The sequence below is a fragment of the Ruditapes philippinarum genome, unplaced genomic scaffold, assembly GCF_026571515.1.
Source record: "Ruditapes philippinarum isolate M1 unplaced genomic scaffold, ASM2657151v2 ctg2169_1_1_1_1, whole genome shotgun sequence".
Lineage (NCBI taxonomy): Eukaryota > Metazoa > Mollusca > Bivalvia > Venerida > Veneridae > Ruditapes > Ruditapes philippinarum.
The window spans coordinates 19,329-43,481 of record NW_026863053.1 but is presented as its reverse complement, the minus strand read 5'-3'; the positions used below and the strand labels follow the sequence as shown (position 1 = coordinate 43,481).

The 24,153-nt window shown below is 32.3% G+C and overlaps 1 protein-coding gene across 1 annotated transcript; it reads left to right on the top strand.

Annotated features, from left to right (window-relative positions):
* The first annotated feature begins 3,141 nt into the window (after positions 1 to 3,141).
* On the top strand, positions 3,142 to 22,703 carry LOC132720995 (uncharacterized). The gene is made up of 2 exons (XM_060705240.1): positions 3,142 to 3,279; positions 22,090 to 22,703. The coding sequence occupies exon 2, from the start codon at positions 22,092 to 22,094 to the stop codon at positions 22,701 to 22,703; it is 612 nt and encodes a 203-aa protein (XP_060561223.1). The 5' UTR covers positions 3,142 to 3,279; positions 22,090 to 22,091.
* Positions 22,704 to 24,153: the final 1,450 nt, after the last annotated feature.

The following is a 24,153-nucleotide window of genomic DNA, read 5'->3' as shown; positions in this document are numbered from 1 at the left end:
AGTTGGCCAGCCCGGGAATCGAACCCACAATGTCGAGATTACAAGTCTTGCGCTCTAACCGATTGAGCTATGCGGGCTGGCACTGGTGGATGCTGTACATTTCCATCAATTACAATAAAAAGCAGCACTCACCACGGTCTGTCAGTCAGCCGTGACGTCTCCAAGCGTGTTGACGCTCAATATTCATAATTCATCTGGTCCCATAACTATTACAAGTAAGGCGATCAATAATTGATGAACAGTTCGATAAAACACAAATAAATATCAAAACACTTTCTAAATTGTCTTTGTTACCAGTCATTACAATGCCACTTCAATCTGTCATTTTATGTTAATTGACGGAAGATAATTGAAATCTATAAAAAAAAGAACAAAATCCTGGGTGACATTTATAGACATTTACAGACATTTCAAGATAATCGATAAACTGTTCCCTGGGATTCAATTCCAACAGACAAATACAAATATCGCAAAATATCAGGGGATTTTATGTTATGCATAAAATGCAAAATTATTGCAATATGATAGATAAAGAAAAATGATTTATTGAGGAGAAATTATCTCTGAAAAGTCTACTGTTTAAGTTTGAAATAATTCCAGAATTTCAGACGAATTGGAAAAGTTTGATAAATAGATTGTATAAGAAAATCGAAAGTTTTCATGTTCTCCCAAGAACGGAGGAATTAGATGATTAACTATCTAACTATATCAAATATGGAGTCGAAGACAAAATAACACGTACAGTAAACAATGATGATTGCTTATACTTATTTATGATAGGTCAAGGTCAGTGAATTTATAAGGCAATGTCTGGAAAAGTTCGCGTAAAACGGCTTTGCTACATTAATCAAAATTGATGAATTAAATAAGAAAAGATGACAATAAGATATTCCGTCCGTGATATATGGGATGTTACATAGAATTTACTGTCTAAAGGTTCGTGATCATTCAACCACTGAACTCAGTGATTTCTGGAAGAATCATGAGGCAAATACGGAGAATCACTAAAAGACACCGAAACATTAGACTGACGACAGTATATTTCCTTGAAACTGCCAGAAAACAAACATGAAAACATACAGCAGCGAACTCAACATTCATTATTTACCCATTGTTAACCAGTATTTTCATTCCACACAAAAAATTCACTGATATGACAAACAAAAGATCATATAAGAAGCAAAAAGTCAGGCGTGCATTAGCATGGAAATCAAACGCATCACATTTCAATTAAGAAAAGGAAGTTTGCTTGATTAGTTTATCCCCGAAATTGATGAGAAATTCCAGGGCAGACATGGATGACAAGTTAACAAGCAAAACTACAATCGTTATTTCTGTTGTCTTCATTAATTTACTTTAGCTCGGAGCAAATTTGATGGAACTGTCATTGTGTATTGACTTTTTAGTCTGGAGGGTGTACATAATGAATGTCTCCGTGTTACTTTCGGCAGACAAAGATCAACTTGTTTCTCCGAGTTTCTCTATAGTAGATATAAAATGGAACGTCTTTATACGGGTCTATCAATAAAGAAATATCCATTCTGTGAGACGTTTCCAGTAAATCATTGTCAATTTGGGAGTTAGGCAATGTCTAGTCTGTCTTGCGGGCTTCAAATAATTGTTCTTATAGAAAAAAAAATCCCATTCCATTCCATTCCATTCTAAAATCAGCTGCTATCATGTTTAGAACAGTATACTTGAATTATTGTGTTAAATGCATATATTTCAGCTTTTAACAATATTTTAATATTGTTTTAAATGTTTTTTTATTTATGATCATTTCTTAGTCTCTCATAACTCTTTAAGAGTACACGTATTTCTTTTATAACTTTGTAATATATTGTTAATGTGGGTGTGCACAATTGAGACTTAAATAAACAAATTATCTTGTCTTGCACTTTCAAAACATTTTAAGCAATGTATAATTATTTCCTTGTGTATTATAAAAGTATCAAACATCACGCGTTTCAGTCACATGATTTGCTATGCCAAGATGTCTTGCGAGGTGTTTCAAATAATGAAGAAAAGATACATTTAAAATTTGTCTATGACAACTAATGAAAGCTGAAATAACATATCTCACATATAAAAGAAATGTAAACTTGAATCAATTCTACAAAAAGATGTTGAAAAGGGCTAAAATGAAAAGAATTTAATCCAGAACGTATCATATTGAGACTTTCATCAGTTTATGTATAGTTTTGTTTAAGAGAAAGCTTAATTAAATCTATGATAATTCTGTATGTACGGCATGATGGAAGGAATTTATTTATACAATGTTCAACCTCCATTTAACATTCATGGAGCGATAATATCAATATTTTGTATCTTTTTTAATTTTTTAAATTTTCTTTTATATTTCCAAACTTCTACTTTTACGTATACATGTATGTCAATGTAATTTGTATGATGATGATCTGTAACTGGTCAAATCAATAAAATGTATTGTTGTTGTTGTTTTTTATTATTATTAAATATGCACACAAAGCACTTATTGTTTGAGGAACATGTGGATGCAATGTCTATATTCATTTTTTATTCACAAAAGTCAAACTAAGAATTCGTTTAATATATACATGTGCAAGACATGGTCTGTAACACATGTGAAACGTCAAAATGCTTCTAATTGCTACCAGTTCTTTCAACGTCAGCAGGCGGGTTCTTAGGAAAGGGGAGGCAGGTGGGGGTCGGGTGGGGGTAACATACACCATAGTGACAAAAAGTTGACAACAAAATCAATTCATAGAACTAGATTAACTTAATTATCTTTTTTAAACATTAAACTTATATTGTTCCTATGTCTTAAATCTATTACTTCTGATTAAACATAAATTATATTTTGAAAAAAATAATTAATATTTTTTGTATATAAAAGATGAAAAAAATTTTAAAAAGTATGAATTTTTCAATAACGCAAGATGAAAAATTTTCCCCTTTGTTTAGTTGTTAAAATAAAAAAATCTTTTTAATTACATTATATTTCATGTAATTAAGGATTAATCCCTTAATTGAACCCTAATTTTAATGTGTTTTAAGGTATTTGTGAAAAAAAAACGGTTTTTTAAAAATTTCACTGTTTAAAGTTGAAAAAAACGGTGCATTGTTTGGTGTTTTTTTTAATTCTTGCATTTCTGAAAGAATTTTACTTATACCAAACGTTTCATAACAATATCTTGCTACATGTGTAAAGTTTCTAGGGATATATTATAGTTATTCAGTGATATTACATTGAAAATCACCAGTGTTCATATAGACAGTGGATACATTGTTCTGGTGAAGGTAATTACATAGTATTTCTTTTTTTTTATATCTTTGGACTTTAAACACATAGTGTGCTCGTCTCATAAAGTGAAAACAGTTGTAACAAAACAGTTAAAATAAACCCTGTCAGATGATTATCGATATTATAATTCTATCATGACTGTATTGTTATAACTGTTTTATTTGTATGGACTAACCAGATAACGGTTGTAACAAAACAGAAACGGTAGAATTATATCAGCTGTCACTTTTTACAATAGAAGTTCACACTATGGACATATGGATATATGCTGGCATGTCATGAATTTTAGTTCCGCGTTGATTGCTATTACTTTATATTACTTTTACCCTCCTAGGTTCAAACCAGGGTCTTGGTATTTGAGAGACCCTGTGCAAACGTAGCTAAAATAACCTAATAAATTTCGATGACCGCTGCACTATAACAATATGTCTATTTTCTTGAAACCAAATGTGATCAGATTTAACCCTTTTTGTTACTTAAGGGTCTTTATAACAAGGGGCATATATTTCCATTTTCGACCTGTATTTTGAAAATGGAAAGTTAGATGGTTATGAAACTCAGCTGAATATATAAAATATAGAAATGGTGGGCATTAAAAAGCTTATAGGATGTGTTATTGAGTTATGGCTCTTTGTAGTTTTTTTATATTGATGTGCTAAATTTAAATAAATATTGACGTTAATGTGTAACAATGATTCACATTAAATGTCATTTAAATTCATTTGTGTGGGTTGAGTTATGATTCTTAACAATTTTCCGAGCCAGCGCCAAATATTGAAATATTAAATAATAAGCATTTTTGGTTTGATTTGATTCAATAATTTTAGCATTTTTTTGCATACCACAATCATTTGTTGATGTCATGATAATCTTAAAATGATGACTTTTTATCCATTAGAGCTGTTTAACTTGACATTGCTCAATTTCATGGACTTTGTGTCGTATTATCAATCTAACCCACAGGCACCAAATTTTTTTAAAGACTACAATTCATTTAAAACACCAAATTCATTTCATTTAAAGACACCACATTTATTTCATTTAAAGACTACACAATATTTTTCTTAAATATTCATAGTTACTTATACTAAGTCTTATTTGCATAATACGACGGTGGATATGAAGTTTCTAATAAATTGAAATATTTATGTTGTTTATTTATTTGTAAATTAATGCATTAATAAAGTAAAAATAAGTTTATTTTAATATATTGAAATATGTATTTTCCCTTTAGTTTAAACATATTTATTTCCCGAATATACAATACAAATCAACATTTTTTATAATCAAGAAAAGGATAAGAACGGAAGACTAAGTTACATAAAAGTCTTCTCCCTTTTGGTGTATTTTTTTAACGTATCGCTTCCGTTTGCCATATTTTATATTTGAAAATACATGTATATATGAACAAATCGTAGGTTATTTTGTACTTCTAAATATGAAATGTGTGTGAATTATAAATATATTCACTCTTAGATTTTACGGTTGATTTGGGGTACACCTTTAACACCGTCGCTGCTTCACTTCAAATAAGGTGTGCGATTTCTGGTACTACTGTTCTACGCCAAATCTTAGAAAGTTAGATGTATGTGGTTCTCTTTTCTTATAATCTAGATCTTTTTATTAAATGTATTAAAAACGAACACCGTAGTTCGACATTGTTACTTTTATAACGTGCGTATTACGTTTTTTAACCTATTAGAATATATTTGAGAAATTCTACGACTCGTTTTGCTAAAAACAGTGTGCATCTTGATTAAAATGTCTCAAGGCTTAGAGCTTTGATATTTGGTATATGATATCATCTATAGGACTGGTCCTCTACGATGGTTGTTCAAATTTTGCCTCTAGTTTCAAAATTTGCCCCGACGGTGGGGGGGGGGGGGGCATAGGTGGTTTTCCATAAATGTATATAATACAATCTTAAAAAATCGTTTCTCTGAATTGACAAAGAGTAGAGGTTAGATATTTGGCATGGATCATTGTGTCGTGGACCTCTACCAAGATTATTCATATCAAAGCCCTTAGATCAAATCATACTTTGATTATTGTTGACTACCGCCAGCTTTAAGAAAAGTAAGAGTGTCAAGGGGTTAATACTATTTATTTATCAGTGTTTATTTATTATAATTTCTGTCCAATGCTGCTGATGTGCGCATGGTGCTACAGGTACATGGTGCTAAATGATTGCATCTTAATTCAATTACGTTAGTACGTTGCAATCCGTTTTGTCATCTATCAGCATAAAGCAGAGCATGTTTTAGAAATGTAATTGACAATAGATCGTCTTATATCATTTAACATAGTCTATCAAAAATGAAAAGTGCATACGATGCCGTCCGCAGAACACTCCTCCTTAACTTTCAAGACTTCAGCATAAACCTTCATAAACTTCTCTATGGTGACCCATCTCTTACATATCAGGACAACGTTATTATATTTACAAATGTACAAAATTATATAGAAAAAACGAAAAGGTTTACTTAGATCCATTCTTATTGAGACTATAATCCTCTCCCACCCTTTTTCTTCTCTTTCCCACTATTTTGTTTTATTCTTTTATATTTATTCTTACATTTTAGACTTCTACTTGTAGTTAATCTATTCTATATAAGATTATATAAATAGATATATATTTATATGTTTGTATATCTAAAACTTATTCCCTTGTCTAGTATATACTAACTATTAACTTATTTAAGACAAATTATATAGTTCGCCAAAGGAGAAGAATTCTATAAGACTTGTCTTTCATTCTCATCCTTTTCCATTGTGTAAAAATATTTTGTTTGTTAAGTATTTGCATGAACATTATATATACTTTCGGGAATAAATATGTTTAAACCAAAAATGAAAAGTCGAAATGTTTGGCAGTCCAATGAAACCTACTGGATACATGTCCATGATCACGGGTCGCTATGCCACCAACTTCACGCTGCTGGGACGCTAAGTCGCCACACTAGCTAAATGCATATACATGTACATTCAGGTATGAAAACGTTCGAATCTCTGAAAAATAACGGGAACTCGCGAATTATTCTGATTTCATATAAACGATTTATTTCCTTATATAAGTAGCGTCTAACATATTTTAGCGAAATCAAGAAGGAAAATACCTTCTAAAGTCGGACATTCATTGAAATGCAACCACCAGACATACACCTGCAGCACTAATCGCATACCCGCAGCACCACTCAATATATGTCCCTGTACTTCGTCTTTGTGGTAGTCATGACAAATTTTTATCAAACTTCATTTTCGACTTTGATATGTTTTGATGAAAAATGTGTGCAATGCTATACTCTGTTTTCAACCACATAAGAGGAATAGTTTTGTACTTTACTTTATCCAAGTACATTCTATCCAGATAAGAAAATAAACACACAAACTATAATAAAAGGCTGTACTACGGTTTTAATTTTGGAAAAAAACGTTTTACAGAAAATAATTATAGAAATCACCATAAACAACGCCATCTGCCTTGATTTTTTCCAAGTTTGCGTGCACAATGGTAACACCGGAAATTGCACACCGGTTTTGAGCGACGCACCAATGTGTTAAAGGTGTGCGTTTAGCAGGCGTTGGAAAACTAGAAACCTGTTGACTCAATGGTCTAACGTGTTACGAAGAAAACAACATCTTCTCATAGGTTTTATATAAACAATGTTTGTGGTAAATTTGTAGATTAATTTAACATGAGTCATGGAGAGGCTATCACTTTATTTGTACGATTTTTTTAACAAAATTTTTGATTCGGGAATACTACCTGATTGTTGGCTAATCGGTACTATCGTCCCGTTATATAAAAAGAAAGGTTCGTCACGTGACCCTATGAATTATAGGCCAATAACTTTACTTAGTTGCTTAGGTAAAATTTTTACGGCGGTATTAAATGAAAGAATAAATAAGTATTTAACCAGCAATAACATTTTAAACGAGAACCAAGCCGGATTTAGGCAAAAGTATTCAACAACCGATCATGTGTTCACCTTAAAATTTCTCATTGATAAACTTAAAGCAAAAAAGAAAAAACTGTTTTGTTCATTTATTGATTTTTCAGCCGCTTTTGATAAAATATGGCGTATAGGCCTCTGGGGAAAATTGCTTAAAACGGGTATTAATGGCAAACTATTACAAATTATATATAATATGTACCAGGACATTAAATCTTGTGTATCTATTAACAATAGTATTTCTCCATTTTTCAAGAGTTACTGTGGGGTCCGTCAAGGGGAAAATTTGTCCCCAATTTTATTTTCTATATACCTTAATGACCTAGAAGAACATTTGTCTCGCAATAATCAAGGCATTGATATTGAAAACATTGACGACAATGTCCTTACATATTTAAAATTGTTTGTATTATTATATGCCGACGACACTGTCATTATAAGTGAAAACGAATCTGTTTTTCAAAATTTACTTAATGATTTTAATCTGTACTGTTTAGAATGGAAAATGACCGTGAATATTTCTAAAACTAAGATTATTGTGTTTGGAACTAATAAACCAGAAAACTTTAAATTTTATTTAGGAGGTTTAAATATTGAAATAGTTAAAGATTATAAGTATTTAGGTATTCTCTTTTCTTCATCGGGTAGTTTTCTAAATGCCCGTAAACTGATTGCAAGTCAGGCAAATAAAGCAATGCACCTTCTGTATACGCGAATCTTCAATTTGGATTTGCCACTTGATATTCAATTAAAACTATTCGATCAAACGATTCTTCCAATATTGACATATAATTGCGAGGTCTGGGGTCACGAAAATCTAGACATGATTGAAAGAATACATACCGATTTCCTTAGAAAAATTACTAAAAGTAAAAAGAGCACCCCACTTTACATGTTATATGGTGAACTTGGACGATATCCACTTGAAATTGTAATCAAATCGAGAATGATTCATTTTTGGAGTAAACTATTATCAAGTAATACAACGAAAATATCTCACATCTGTTATAATCATATGCTGAACTCTACTGTTAACTTCAAGTGGTTAAACCACATAAAAAACATATTAAACCAAACGGGCCATACATATATTTGGACATATCAAAACTCGCTCTTATTAACCAATACTTATAAGCATGTAAAAAGGGTATTAATTGATCAATTCGTACAAAAATGGCACAGTCAGCTTGAAAATTCATCTAAAGGTATAAACTATAGGCTATTTAAAAATGATATATCATTTGAAGCATATCTAAATATACTACCAAATAATCTAAGGTTCACTCTTTTCCATTTTAGAACAGGAAATCATAAATTACCTGTTGAAATAGGAAGGTGGCGCAACTCACATCTTCCATATGAAGCGCGTAAATGCAATCTTTGTATGTTAAATGAAGTCGGTGATGAATTTCACTATATGCTAGTGTGTCCTTTTTTCTGTTTGCAAAGAAAGCGATACATCCCAACTTACTTTTTCAGTAGACCAAACGTGTTGAAATTTAAGGAATTATTATCAACAGAAAATTTTGACCTTCTTAAAAATATTGTATTTTTAGCACGTTCTATTATTGAACACTTTAAGACTAATAGCTAAACAAGACAGGCCTAACGATTTTCTAAGTTAAATCCAAATGAATTCAAGTTCTTCCTCATTTTCATATATTGCTCCCTGACTATCTTAGTAACGAACGATTTAATATTTATAGCCTTTCTTAGCGGTTGTAAATATTTGCAATATCGTAGTATTGTCTATGTACGTGAAAAGCGTGCACCTGTAGTGACGTATTAGTATTTTCTCACGCCACCTGATATTCCTTTGCATTAGTTTTCATTAGTATGTATGATAATTTGATAAATAACTATACAATTTATAGAAGAAATAATAACAAAATGTGTTAATTATTATTTTTTTTTTAGTATCATAATGCTCTACTACTCTTTTGTTACACCTTTTCTAGAAGTAAACATATATATTGTATTACATACATGTATGTACATGTACTAACTATTTATCAGTTAATCATAAATGTATATTTGGAAACATAAACAACATTTCAGCAGTTTTGACAATATAATTACTGTCCCCATGTGATGAAAAAAGTTTAAAGTAGAATTTGTATTATGTATCATGTTACCCACTCTTTATTTTATGTTAATCAGTCATATTGTTACTATTGTGACGTGGCTTCTAATAAAAGTGATTGTTGTTGTTGTTGTTGTAAACATTTAATTTAAATCAGAATAAACTCCGAAACAACAATATTACCATTGACCGGCTATGAATGGAAAAAAACTGTATATGATTTTTTCCGCTTAAAATGTTTCTGTTATCATATTCTAACAACATGCCAAGTTCAAAGAAATTCTAGTTTAATTTTGCCTATATGTCTGTATGAAAACTCCCGAAAACGCCATTATGCCGTATTTTGACTCGTGGGGATTATCGATCCGAGTTTACCAAAACAAATGTTTGACATTAATTTTTATTGTTGCTGACAACAACTACAATTTTGAACTTATACCAAATTTGTCTGCGATAACACTATTTATAGAGAAACTTTCATCTAAATATATCATTTCATGAGAATTATATATAACTTGCAAACATGTTATATACATTTTGTTAACCTGTTTGCTAGAACCCTTACCACCAGTATGAGACCAGACTAGCCAGCTTCTTTACTGGTGGCTCACAAACTTATCATCTTCATCTTGACATCCCCGAAATTGATAATGGATAGTTCCAAAACAGGAATTCGGACAATTCCATTTAAGAAATTCAGCAAGGTATGGGATAAACACGCTAATATATCACAAGTATTTTAAACAGTTTTATCAAAGTTTAGATCTGTAAAACAGATTGTATAAATACGTGAAGAGAAAGGATGTATTCTGTTCTCTATAACGCCGTTATATGTTTAATTATTATTTTTATGTTATTTTTTGTAGATATTTAATATCCGCGAAGATAATATTATACAATTCTACAAACTTTCCTGAGGTAATTAACCTTAACTCATTAACCTTAGACAAAATTATAATGACGAAAATACCCCATACCATTTCAAACTTTCGTAAAAAATTGGCCGTTTAACAAAACACAGAACTTCACATATTTCTTTAAAACGCATGTCAAAACTACTTACGTATTTATCTTTAACAAATTTGATAATCTTACATTCTTGTATATTTATGTAATGCAACAATTGTAGAATGAAAATTTCTCCATAAATATTCTTTGCAAACTTCTGTCAAGGAGATGTAAAGAGCGACTGAAATATTAATGATTAGTAATACTAATGATTAACTGTAGTATATTTTTTTGGAGTAACTGTTTATTTGAATGTTCGTGTACATTACTGTTCAAATCACTAATGATTAACTGTAGTATATTTTTTTGGAGTAACTGTTTATTTGAATGTTCGTGTACATTACTGTTCAAATCTAGAATAGCACATTGATGTTACGAAAGGGAGAATACTGCGGCATATAAACTAAGTGTGCGTTTATTCCCCTTGAAAATACTAACATTGGTATTTAAAAACAACATGCATACATATTCATGCTAATTTTTATGAACATTTTTATAAGTGTTTTTGTGAAGTGAACCAAAAAAAGTAATTACAAACTGCAAAATATTGTACGATGATTTATTTACAATCCGCGTAAATTGCCAAAAAGAGGTAAAAAATGCAACAATAATTTTAGAGCGTTAGTCACGCGGTAAAAATATAGTACATGTAATGAATACTGCCAAATCTGTCATTAATCGCATATGAATTGTAATTTCTTATTTGATTTTTAATCTTTTTACTTTTCTTTTAATTGTAATACATTTCCTAAGTTTGATTTTCTTGAAATATTTTGGCTCACAAAGAGGCATGTTTAAAGGCTTTATATTATTTTCTGAAATTTATTATAACATTTACTTAATGAAAACCATAAGAGGGAAATAAAAGTTGAGAAGTTTTGGGAAAATATCACAAGTTTTACAGTGTCAGTATTGTAAAAAAAAGCTATTTATTTCTCGATCTTTTTCTTAAACCGGTTTTTATGCACAGAAACTACTAAACTATACATAAAGTTAGCATAGTGTTACATTCTCCTTGCTTTAACCTACCATGTATACAATACAATGTTCACTTGTGATAAATTATACATTTTTATGCAATTTGACACAACTGCACAGGGCACAATGTTATAAAGTACAACACTTTTAAATCGGAAGTATATCTTCTAAATATTGCAGAAGCTGCACTTGAAAAAAAAGTAAGCTCGTGAAAATTGTTTCTTTGAAGATGTAATTATGGCAGGCACTTGAACATTTTTGTTGCGTAAGTAGTGTCTGTAATATAAATATAACTTTACTTTTGTGAAAATATGGAAATTTAAACTACAATAGCAACAGTAACAACAAACTTTGTACATGTACATGTATTTGAAAGTTTGCGTTCTAATTTTTCTTAATGGCACCGGACTATATTGCTGCACGCGCAAATTTTGATTTAATACATGTAATAATAATGAAAAGAAAGAAATATTCCAGGTAATTCTGATTTTTAAATAAAGTTGAAAGATTGTATTATCAAAAAATAATACTTGAAGTAAGAATGTTTCCTTAGTAATTGAGATCACTATATAGCAATTTACAAATTTAAAAGGGACTCAAAATCTAGTCAAAATCAAAATTAAGTTCAAAAGCGATTTTCCTTGAAATATAAATGCCATATAGTAAGACGTCATATGTTATATGAATGGCAAAAAGTAACAGCTCTCAGAAATAAATGTCTAAAATAACCGAAGTAATTGATAAAAAATCACGAAAAAAGAACAGCAACAAAAAAAACAAACAGAAACAACACAAAAAAGCATAACGTTATTATTTTATTATTATTATTATTATTATTATTATTATATTATTATTATTATTATTATTATTATTATTATTATTATTATTATTATTATTATTATTATTATTATTATTATGGGGACGTCAGCAAGTAAACCTTTTAAATTAATAAAGGTGGAATTTTATTCATTTTGTATTTCATGACATTATGATTACTGTAGTCAGTTTACACACATGTTTCTTTTAATTATTATTTATTTAATTTTTATTCCCATCTATAGATTTCATGTACAACACAAAAACGAGAACACAAAGCAGACACGAATAACTTTTCTATAGACTGCTAATGGGGGACAACTCCACAGTCCATATAACAACAACTTCTGTGTATATGTACTGCAGATCTATACCTCTTTGACAAATAATGCAACCTTTTTTCACTGGATAGCACAACAATAAGATTATCAATTTATTTCTGAGGATATTATTACTTTTTGCATATCATTATGTGCCTCAGCTGAATTATGTTACAAACTCATATTCTATGTTTTAGGGCTTTTTAAACATAAGTGGAGTTCCTTTGACATAAGTTAATGCTGTTAAAATGTAAAAGTCAAAACTTAAACTGTCACTATAAAGGGAATGAGAAAAAAATCATTAGTTCGTTATTAGTTCTTCTATTTAAAATTGGTTTCTATACTGATCATAATTAGGAATCATTTCACAAGAGTAATAACTTCGACATGGAATAAACTGAATTGAACCTATCTATGCAGTTAGATTTCACATGCAGTGTTTTTGTCAATAATAAATGATGACTTTCCATTGTAAGTTTTTAATATGTCCTCAGGAACAGTTGTATGTATTTGTAAAAGACCCATAATTCTAAAATGGTTTGACAGTTTTGTACCTATTTGTATTCTTAGAAACATTGTTGGTTAAGATTTGTGTTCTATCTTCCTAATACCAGGAGGTATTTACTTGAACATTTTAACTTGTCTTTGAGGATTATATTCTAAAGTCAGTGACTAAGAAACAGAACTTTGTAAGGATTTATGTGAATTTGTTTTATGAACTTTCCCGTTAGACACTCGATTTACTATCAGGCAATGACCTTCATGACACTGTATCAGTCTGAAAACGTGATTATTAATTTTGTAATTATGCATTTCATGACGCACTTGTTCCCGTATCTGAGCGTATTTTCCCCTGTTGACAATAACATGTCAACTCCATTTTGCTTGTCCTGTTACACCGGAAATAGCTCTCGATGAAAATAGTTCTCCGGAGAGCTTTAACCGTTATGTCGTAACGCTTACAGCTATAATGTTCTTTAAACATGTCTGAAAAGCATGCATCGATTAAAAAAGTGATGTCTCTCTTCTGCGAATTAAACTCCGCGTAATGAAAAAGTTAAATAAAACGTAGTCGTCATCATCATCATCATCATTATTATCATCATAGTCATCAGTATCATCATCAAAAACATCCAACATCATCATTAAATCGATGTCACATCCATTATCATTACCACCATCAGCAATTTCATATTTATCATCACCTCCATAAAAACATCATCCTTCAAATTATCATCACGCCAATCATTATTCAAATCGTAATATTAATCATAATTATTAAAATCTGATTATGATCATCATCATCATCGTTGTCGTCGTCATTATCATCAACATCATCAACAACAACAACATCCTTATCACCAATCATCATCAACAATAAGATCCTCATCATCATCCTCATCACATCATCATCGTCATCATCATCATCATGAAAAAATTATCTTCACCAGCATCACTGTTATCAAAATTACAAGAATAATCACATGTTTCTACTACCTGTAACATCATTATCACCACCACCACCACCACCATACACATCACAATCATCATTGTCGCCATAAAAAAAAACATTATAAACTTCATCATCATAAAGATCATATTATCGCCGCTTTATTTTATGCTTTTCAGTGGATTACTGATTTATCCGTGAAAATTATATTTGATAATTTCACAGTGAAAATTATCAAAATATAATTTCATACTTTTCAATGACGAAACAGTCGAAACTACTTTTTTAAGATTTTCCCCATGTGGTACCTCAATTTTTGCTGGCAATTCTGACAATGTCAGGCTGTTTAAAGAAAAGCAAAGCTGAAATTGATGAATAACTTAAATGTCAAAAGTAATAAAAAGAAGGAAACTTACTTAGACCTATTAATTCAAATTCCAATCACCAAATTTCGTCTCTTAATTTTTTTGTTTCATTTTTACAGTCTGAAAAATACATTCCTTCCACATGCAAAACTGCTCTTGATGACATTTGGGCATATTCAAGTATCCTACGAGCAATAACTGCCGTATGCTTTATGAAAACTTGAAAAGCAAAGACAGCCATCCCGTAGAATAAGTAAACAACCCAGCGCTTTGAAGTTTTCCATTTCACTTGCTGCTTTTTTGAATGATTTCACATCTGTCAGCACTTGTCTGTTACATCAATCCTCAAATAAAAAGGTGTATGACTAACAAATCCAAATGATATCCCAACACAATTATTTTCCTCCCGTGAAGTACACAACTTTTAAAAATGGCTGCCGCTTACATTTAACAAAGCCAGGTCTAATATAAATTCGCAGTAAGTAACGGAAATATGGATGGATGGTTGGACTTTTTCTCCTACAATAATTGTTTGTTTTTATTATTTAAACAAGCGATCATTCATATTTTTTTAAAATAAAATGAATAATATCACCGTCATTTAATGTTGATTGTCTTCTTGTATTTAATGAGAAATTCCGACTAAATGGGGCTGTCAATGAGGAAAACAGATTTTAATATTAACGTTAATATTATGGAATAATAATATCTGTCATATTTTGCCCATTGGGCGGTAACGAGGCTTGCCGAGTTACCGCCCATGGGCGGGTGACCGAGGGACGGATATTCCTATCCCAACTGCAAACATATGTCAGATATTTTTTCTTGCATATTCTACCATATTCCATGATATTTTAAATTCTTTATCTTTATTTTCAATGAAAATTTATATCATTACAACCGTAACTACTTTCATTCAACAGCGTATGAATTACAAAATCATTCATAACGGTAAAATGACGTCATCTTTATCGTGCCATTGTACAGCACGCGACTCATCTGCAACCCCCCATGCCAGATGAAATTTCCGGCATGGGTAAAACTAACGGAAACGCCAGTCTTGATATGCAAGAAATTTCGTTTTAACTTGTTTTTAAGCATACAATAAAAAGAAAATTTGTTTGTTTGTTGTGTAAGATGTAATTTTATTTCATCTCGTGAACTTTAAAAACAGTATTCTCACTCGTGGCTACGCCACTCGTGAGAATACTGTTTTTAAAGCCCACTCGATGAAATAAAATTTCATCTTACACACAAACAAACAAATATCCTCTATATTATCATCAGCACTTCTATCATCGAAATTCATCATACCCATCATCTAAATCATCATGGTGATAAAAATTATATTAACTTTCAACTCTATCATCATCATCATAGTCATCGCGTTATTACAACACATCCTATATCTGTTACAGTGTTACAGAAATGCTTTTCATTATTTGGAATTGATGATGATAATGCACCGTGATGATGATGTATAGATGATAACGATGGTGGTGTACTAATGAATATAATGATAAGGGTAAAGATAATAATGATGATCGTGGTGGTGATGGTGATGATGATGATGACCAGTTTTTGAATGACTTAACCTGTGTGCTATGTATAAAACACAAACATGCCATAATATAAATTGAATGCTTTATCCGCAGAAATGTGGCACTTTGACGTATACAGCTCTGTAAGGCCACATGTGTCACAAATCACATTCGTCACAATTGTGAAGAATGAGATCACATTCGTCACAAATTTTGTGATGCATGTGATCCAATGTTTTAGACAATCACATTCGTCACGAGTTTAAAATCACAAATGTCACAAATTTGAGATAAATATTGTTTTCTTCAATGCTTTTCACTGAGTCACAAACGTCACAAATTTTTAGGACTGAAATCAATTATTGGAACTAAAACTACAGACATTTTTATCCCCTCCCCCGCTGATGAAATCGGGAGTGATGGGACTGTTTTAGCGTGTTCGTCCGCCTGTCAGTCCAGATTTAGTTTCCGCACTATCCGGCCATTGATTAGTTATTATACACTGTATATGGAATCATTTCGTTTCCACGCTATTTTTCAGCAACTTCTGGATGGATATCGATGCTGCAACTTTGTAGGAACCTTCATTCACAAACCAGTTGCACATATAACCAGCATATCTCCATTTCTTTTTAAAAAACAGACTTATTGCCCCTTGTTGTTGTTGTTATTTATAAAACACTGTATATAGAACTATTGCTTTTCTGCGCTCTAGGAATTTCAACGAAATTTAGTTTAATATAAAGAGGAGATGCGCATCTCGAAAAATCTCGACGGGACACTAAAGGATTTGGTCCGACTTGAGGGTACGGTCGCTTATATGGGCTTTCCGGCGGCGACTTTAGATAAACACATAAACAAACAAACAAGATGTGCATATCATCATCATCATCATCATCATCACCAGTATTTCCCGTTTGGCCGTTTAATACAGAGTTATGATCCATAATTTATTATCATTTATTGTTCATAGAAAAGCATTAATTCAACCCTATTCTTCAACAAATCTGCTGAATAATTTAAACAAAACTATGTGGGTACATCTAATACCAAGCGGAGATGTGTATATTGACGGCACTTACCCGAAGTTAAGACCCCTGGTTGCTTAATATTCAGTCAGATAACTTAAGTATTTCATGTCTTCAAATGTTAAATATATCTAATTTTAATTGTGTGGGAACCTTCAATACAAAAAGGCATGTGCATTATCGCCGTGACCTTGAGTGATATGGGCCCTGATAATTTATGCTTTAACCGACTATTTCCCCGGAGTCTTTATTCGAAATGTATCCTGCAATTGTTTAATTTTCAATCAGTATATGATGCTGTCGGCGGTAAACATTAATTCAGCGAATTTGCTTGCAAGATATTTGAATGACCTCGTGTAATTATAGCTTCGCAAGACCAATCATATTCTACAAGAAATGTTAAGTTTTCTTTAAGTTTATTTATTCAACTTCCTTCATGATTCTCATTTAACCCTTTCCTTTATAGATATTACTGGTAAAATAACTATATGAACCGCGCCATATTGAACCCTAGATGAGCCGTCAGTACTAAAGAACTCTGATATAATATAGGAATAACGCATGTTTCTTTTTTCGTGTTAAAATATCTGTAGAAACCCAAGGGATTAGTTGGTACCCGACCCAACGTATCCGAGGGTTTCAGCAGTTGTTATGACACGGAACAATCCTTCGTTAACGCTATTCTAGCATAAAGCATGCATAAATCTAACACAATCCATACACAATCAAGCAACATCACTGATTTTCCTCGGATTGCACGGGAACGTCAGCGTTGTATGTGACCGTGACGTCATTTCCGTTTTAGTTAAGCAGCGTCCGGGCCACAATGTATTGACGCTGTGCCACGGAAAACGTATATCAAAAAGGTGTTTTAACAGCGCATGAGCGCTAGAATCTCCTTGTTAAAAGACCTTTTTGGTCCTGTTAAAACACCCCGAAATCATGGTTATAACGGCAGTTTTATGCTAGAATATAAAGTAATGAATAACAACATGGATTCCAAGAAGACTAAAAGCAAACTCACATTGCACAATACTAGCCGCAATTATAATACTGCTAATAAAGTTCACGAATTTTCATTGGTTTAGAGGCGGGATATATTTATAGGTTATTACAGAGGTCTGATGTGCCTTTATTCGATTTTGGCCCACTAAAAGAGCCCGAGGGCTAATACCGATCTTGTAGACCCATATCGCATTAAGGCACACCAGACCTGTTCTATAACCTTTTTATTGCATGTGCTCATTTATGTTTTGGTTTTCATTATAGAATTAAAAAAATCGTTTGAAAACATTGTTCAGCGACAATGTATAATTTATTTTAAAAAGCGAGGGACTTTTGACGTCGTCTAATGACGTTGACGTCATTTCCTCACAAACATTTGTTTTTAATATATTTTGGCGTTATTTAACTGTTTGGAGATTGTTTTTCAAGTGTTTCTTCAATTTTGCTTTTTTATCAAGATATATTTCAGTTAAACGTATTTTTTCTTATAAAATTGTCAATCTTTCCGCGTTTTTTTAGCAACCCGAAGTGGGAAATCGATATCGGCCCAACCGGAAGTCGGACCGATATCGATATTTGGCGCATCACGTCACCTGACCACAGTCATATTACATGGACAAAACTCATATACGTTTAAATTCACATTTTTTTTCTATTTATAGTGTTTGCCGTTGCGTATTTATAGGTTATTACACAGGTCTAGTGTGTCTGAATGCAATATTGGCCAAGAAGAGGTATTGGCCCGAGGGCTTTAGCGGTCTCGTAGGCCAATATAGAGGATATTACATGAGTGTCTTTTCATATTGAATTTATTAAACGAGTTGGATAAAATAATAAATTGCGAGGCTCTGCCGAGCATTTTATTATTTTATTCATATCACAGGTTAAATTTTGGAGCCGATAAACCGAAAAATTGTTGTTATTTTGTAGTTGATGTGCGTATGCGCTTGTAAAACCGGGACACGAAGAACTGAATTAAAAAACAACAAAGAAACGTAAAATCGAATACGTAGAAGCGAAAAAAAAACCGAATATACGACAGCTTAAAGGCTAAAACACGACACATTTTATCTGCCGCATTGTTGCATTTATTCTATCGTGTGTTCGTTTCTTCGCTGCAAAGATTAGAAAAAACGAAAATGCGAAGATAAGACAAACTGTGATTTTGTCGTGCCTTCGTCTTTTCCTGATCTGCCTGGCAAGGACAACGAAACATCAAAGATACGACAGATTTAGGGCGGAAACACGGCACATTTTATATCTGTATTGTCGCATTTATTCTGACGTATTTCATTTCTTCGCTGCAAGAAATAGAAAAAAAAGAAGCGAAGATACGACAAACTGTGGATTTGTCGTGTCTTCGGTTTTTCGTTTTTTTCTAATCTTCGCGGCGAAGAAACGAAACAAAAAAGACACGGCGTAAATCAGCAACAAAGTGTTTTATTGAAACCGTGTGGACATATAACACAATTCGTAATGTTTGATTATGCGTCCTTTTCAATATTTTGAATTGCTACACGATAATATTACATTATATTACAACTTACATGCTATCCTACTTGATATGTTTAATAACGTTCTGTACTATACAGTCGCGCAACAACATTCTGTATTACACAACACTTTTCAGCATTTAACTACAAAATAATTATTTATCACGTTTGAAGTCGCGGGAGTGGAATAAAGCCATTACATATTTTCCATATTACACTAGTGTAATATCGTTTTGACGTGCTCTTCATGTATACTGAAGGAAATAAAATATCTATCTACGTTAGCGGACGTTGCTTAATTTTACCGCGCTTATAAGGGAAAATAACGACAAGTTTTCGCTTTTTCGGCGGCAAAAGTTTACCTGTGATAAAAAGAATATTACATTCGTGTCTTTTTAACATTGAATTTATTAAACTCGTTGAATAAAATAATAAAATGCTCGGCAGAGCCTCGCAATTTATTATTTTATCAAACTCGTTTAATAAATTCAATATGAAAAGACACTCATGTAATATCCTATATTTATTTGATGCTAACTAATGAAATACTGTTCTATCAATGAAATATATTCATATTATATCAGTCACAGTGTGGTGATATAGATTTGGGTGATATAAGCCACGCCCACTCTGCGTACGTATTTATAAGTCTGGATTCCCTAAACATGCATTAAAAATAACTGTTTAATTTCATTCTAAATGACATATTTCTCGATTCAAATGTCCGTAATTTTGTAAGATTGTTGACAATGAGACCGCAAAAAGAAATATAAATAAATAAGGATTATTTTGCTTGCAGCGTTAACGTTTGCCGTCATATTGTTTTACGCGCGCGTAGTCTCCGCGCTTCAGTAGTAAACGGTCTAAAAGCACTTTTCAAAAGGCACATAAAATAAAAAGAAAATGTGTTTGCTTTTCGTGAATATGAACTATATCTCACATCGAAGTGAGAAAATGTTCATATTTTCACTCGCGCTACGCGCTCGTGATACATATTTCATTTTTTTTCTCACTTCTCAGTGAAATATATTTCATATTCACTCAAAACAAACAAATATCCTCTATAAAATTCACTAAACACCGTCGTTTGAAACTATCTAATCATAAAAGGCGAAAAAAGCTAAGACGCGTCGAAACGATAAAGCGGCCCCGCCACAAAAGACACGATCTGTTTAAACGAATTAACTATATTATTATTACTAGTGGAATAGATATGGAAAGTTCCATAGAGCGTCTGCAAGCAATTGGCACAGACTTGCAAAATCGTCTCAGGAAAGAAGGTTCCTAGATGTCAAAATGTCATACTCTTTAATTGAACCAAGATTCCTGAAAGTCTGCGGAAGTCAAAAGTCTGTCAGACCAAAAAAGGTTCATTGATGTCAAAAGGTCCTAATCTCTAATTAGATATCCTGAAAGTCAACGGGGGTCTCAGCTACTTCCCAAACAATCATATATGGTCTCATTGGTGTAAATATGGTCATAATTTGTACTGAAACTAAGATTAAGTCTGTGAGATTCCTTTAGACTGTCGCTGTATGGTGGGAAGAAATTTGAGGGTTCACAGAGGTAAAAGATCACTTCCAGTTGAAGTCTGATACTATGCCGTGCATTGTCACCAAAATTTTTTGAAGGTTTCGAGAACGTAAGACGACTTGATAGCAATACCATTACGACAATGCGACAGTTCTATGAAGACAATACAATGCCGACGATACGATATTGCAACAAGTTAGTACGATGGCGATAATGCAATGGTGGTGAAAAGATATTGGTATCGTGATGTCGACATCACAATATCGATTTATTGCATTGTCGCCCTTGTACTATCGCACTGATATAACCACGATTGTCCTTATGATATTCCGTGTATCACATATTGAAAAATAAACTTGTGACATTTGTGATTCGCCTGTTTAAAAATTCTCAATTTTGCTTGTGACGTTTGTGATTGGCATTTTTACCCGATTTTGGTCAATCACATTCGTCACAAAAGTCATTTGTGACGAATGTGATCACATTCGTCACAAATTCATAAAAACTTGTGACGAATGTGATTTGTGACACATGTGGCCTAACACAGCTCCCTTTAGTTGGGAGCTTTATTCGTTGCAGTAGTAGTTATGTTTCGAACGGGGAGCTATATTCGTTCATAACTATCTGGGGCGTAATAGTGCCCAGTCAAATCGGATTTTAAAAGACACATCCTCAGAAACGAATAAAGTTTTCATTCTTAAGAAAGGGCAAACGTAAATTTTTAACACAATGAGTTTTTCAGCATGTAAGTCGCTCCTTACCTGAAAAAGTGGCGCTGATTGTGGAAGGTTTTTGTGTGATTAAAGTAGCAAAATGTTAACAAAAATATATTAACTCGCCATAAGTGTAGTAATTACAAAACAAAAGCACAATAAGCAAAATATAGTTTAGGTAATTGGTCGATGAGTCATGTGCTGGAAATTTAAAACTGTACACTAACAAAAACTACTTTGAGAAATAAATCTGTCTGGTACATAATGGGCCTTTAACGATTACCCCGTTTTCTTTGCAGATCTGATAAATGTAGATGTAAGTGTAGTTATTGACAGGAAATTACAATAAAAATTACTGTTTTGTCAGATTGAAACAAAAATAGTAAATCTGTTCAGAAACGTTTCTTCAGGTGGTTTTTTTTGCAGATTTTGTTTTCAATGAAACAATCATCAATCTTATCTCGTTAAAATAAAGACACGAACTATTTAGCTAAATAACCCTTTTTTTTTTTTATTTCAGAGATGATGGCTGATTTGATACGAACGTCTATGTTCTGTGACGTCAATAACGTCATTATAGAGGGTGACCAACAGTATTCTGGTGATGACTTGTATGATACCTGTTCTGTCAATTTCATGGAATTCATGACAAGGACATCTGACAATTTTGATGATGTTTCTATGGATACAGACGTGTTCGTCGAGCAGGAACAACAACAATTATGCCAGCAGACGACACCTCAGAATGACGTCACAGACAATACGTGTAAAGTTTCGGTTGCTACGCCTGAGATTTGCCAGAACTTTCTGTCACGTATCGCCGAAGCGTCAAAAGTTGATTATAGCACGTTCAATAATGAAGCCCCGAGTGATGTATTTTGTAACAATTATTTGCTTCCTGTAGTAGCGCAGAAGCAGACGATACTTGAACAGATACCAACTTGTGAGTCTAAACCGGAAGCAAGCGCCAAATTCGCACGGCCTCCATATTCATACGCGGCATGTGCAGTTGCCGCCATGTACTTGATAGGAAATAGTTCCGCATGTGCTAATGATATCTTAGATAAAATTTGCTCAGTGTTTGATGATATGAAAGCTTGCAAACAGACAACAATTCAGAAAACAACTTTGTAAAACCCTGAGAACTAACAAAATGTTTGAACAAGTCAAACAAGGCATTTTCCGTGTAGTGCCGGGGTGTGTTGACAAGAACGTGTTTCATCGACAACCATGTGTAGATTCGAAACGAAAAGATAAATACGCAGACACAATCCAAGAACACTTGAAAATCCCCTTCATGTTGGAACATTTTGGTATCGAACAAGTCCGAAAGGAGAAAGCGCCCCGTAAAAGGCGCAGGATTGTTGTTAGTGAATTATTGAAGTATCGTTCATCAAATGGAAAATCTCAGGTGCAATCAGTAAATATTGAAGATGAACTTACCAAAGACCTCAGAATGCCACATCGTCCGTGTTTCAATGACGACTCTGACAATGAAAATAATGAATTATTTACACCAGTGCCACGACATAACATTTCTCCAGTGTCAGAAGTCTTTGTACACACAAGTGTTAATATCTGTAGTGACGATTCAAAATATAATTCTGAGCAGACGATGAACAATGTACAAATGCCCCTATGTGCTTCCAACACTGCTGTACAGCAAACTCCGCCCGTCGTTGTTCCAGTTCCAAGATACGCTGTACCAAATCCCTCATCTTGTGTTCCGCTCCGCTGTCAAGAGTATCATGTGCCTTTCGTAGGTACATTTCATCTGGTTGACATGTACTATAACGGACAGATTATCCATCAATTGTACCCATAAATCAATAAAATGTGATAGTGAATACAAAATGATGCATTGAAATGACTGGATATTATATAGTAAAAGGGATACATTGTGTTGTATGTTTTGCTGGAAAAATTAGGTCTATTGTGATATTTTCACTGATTTGCTCTACCCATTAAGAAAAACATAATATTATGTTTTTATAAGTGAGATTCTATATGTGTGACTCACTATTTTGTTGACTGTAAATGTTACGCTAGCATATAAACACAATGTAAGAGGAATAAAATAGTATTTTTTTCCACGAAAGCTAAAAATATTCCATATTCACTCAAGGCAAATGAATAAACTACGGTTTACATTTTTCCATGTCATACCTTGACAAAAACATATTTATATGATATTCTTTCAGTGTAAATTATTCGTTGTAATTTTAAACTTTTATAAAAAATTTCAGAAAACTCTTTTTCAAATTCAGATTATGTATTGTTGAGTGTTTTGTTATATCAAATACACGCACAAGTGTTTTGTCTTTATGCAAGATTAAAAGAATATGCTATTTATATATCCCTTTCAAGAAATGCATATACTTAGATCAAATGCAAAATTAATTTAGCAGATTTCATATTTAATGAAAATTAATTGTTCCGGACAGGGCCTTATATTCAAAATTTATCAAAAGATAAATTGATATTTTAACACATTTCACATGTATATTTTTGTAAATACAAAGTAGTGACTGTGTTTTTGTTTGCGTAATTCATTTGCAAAATAAAGACAAATGTAATGTGTTAA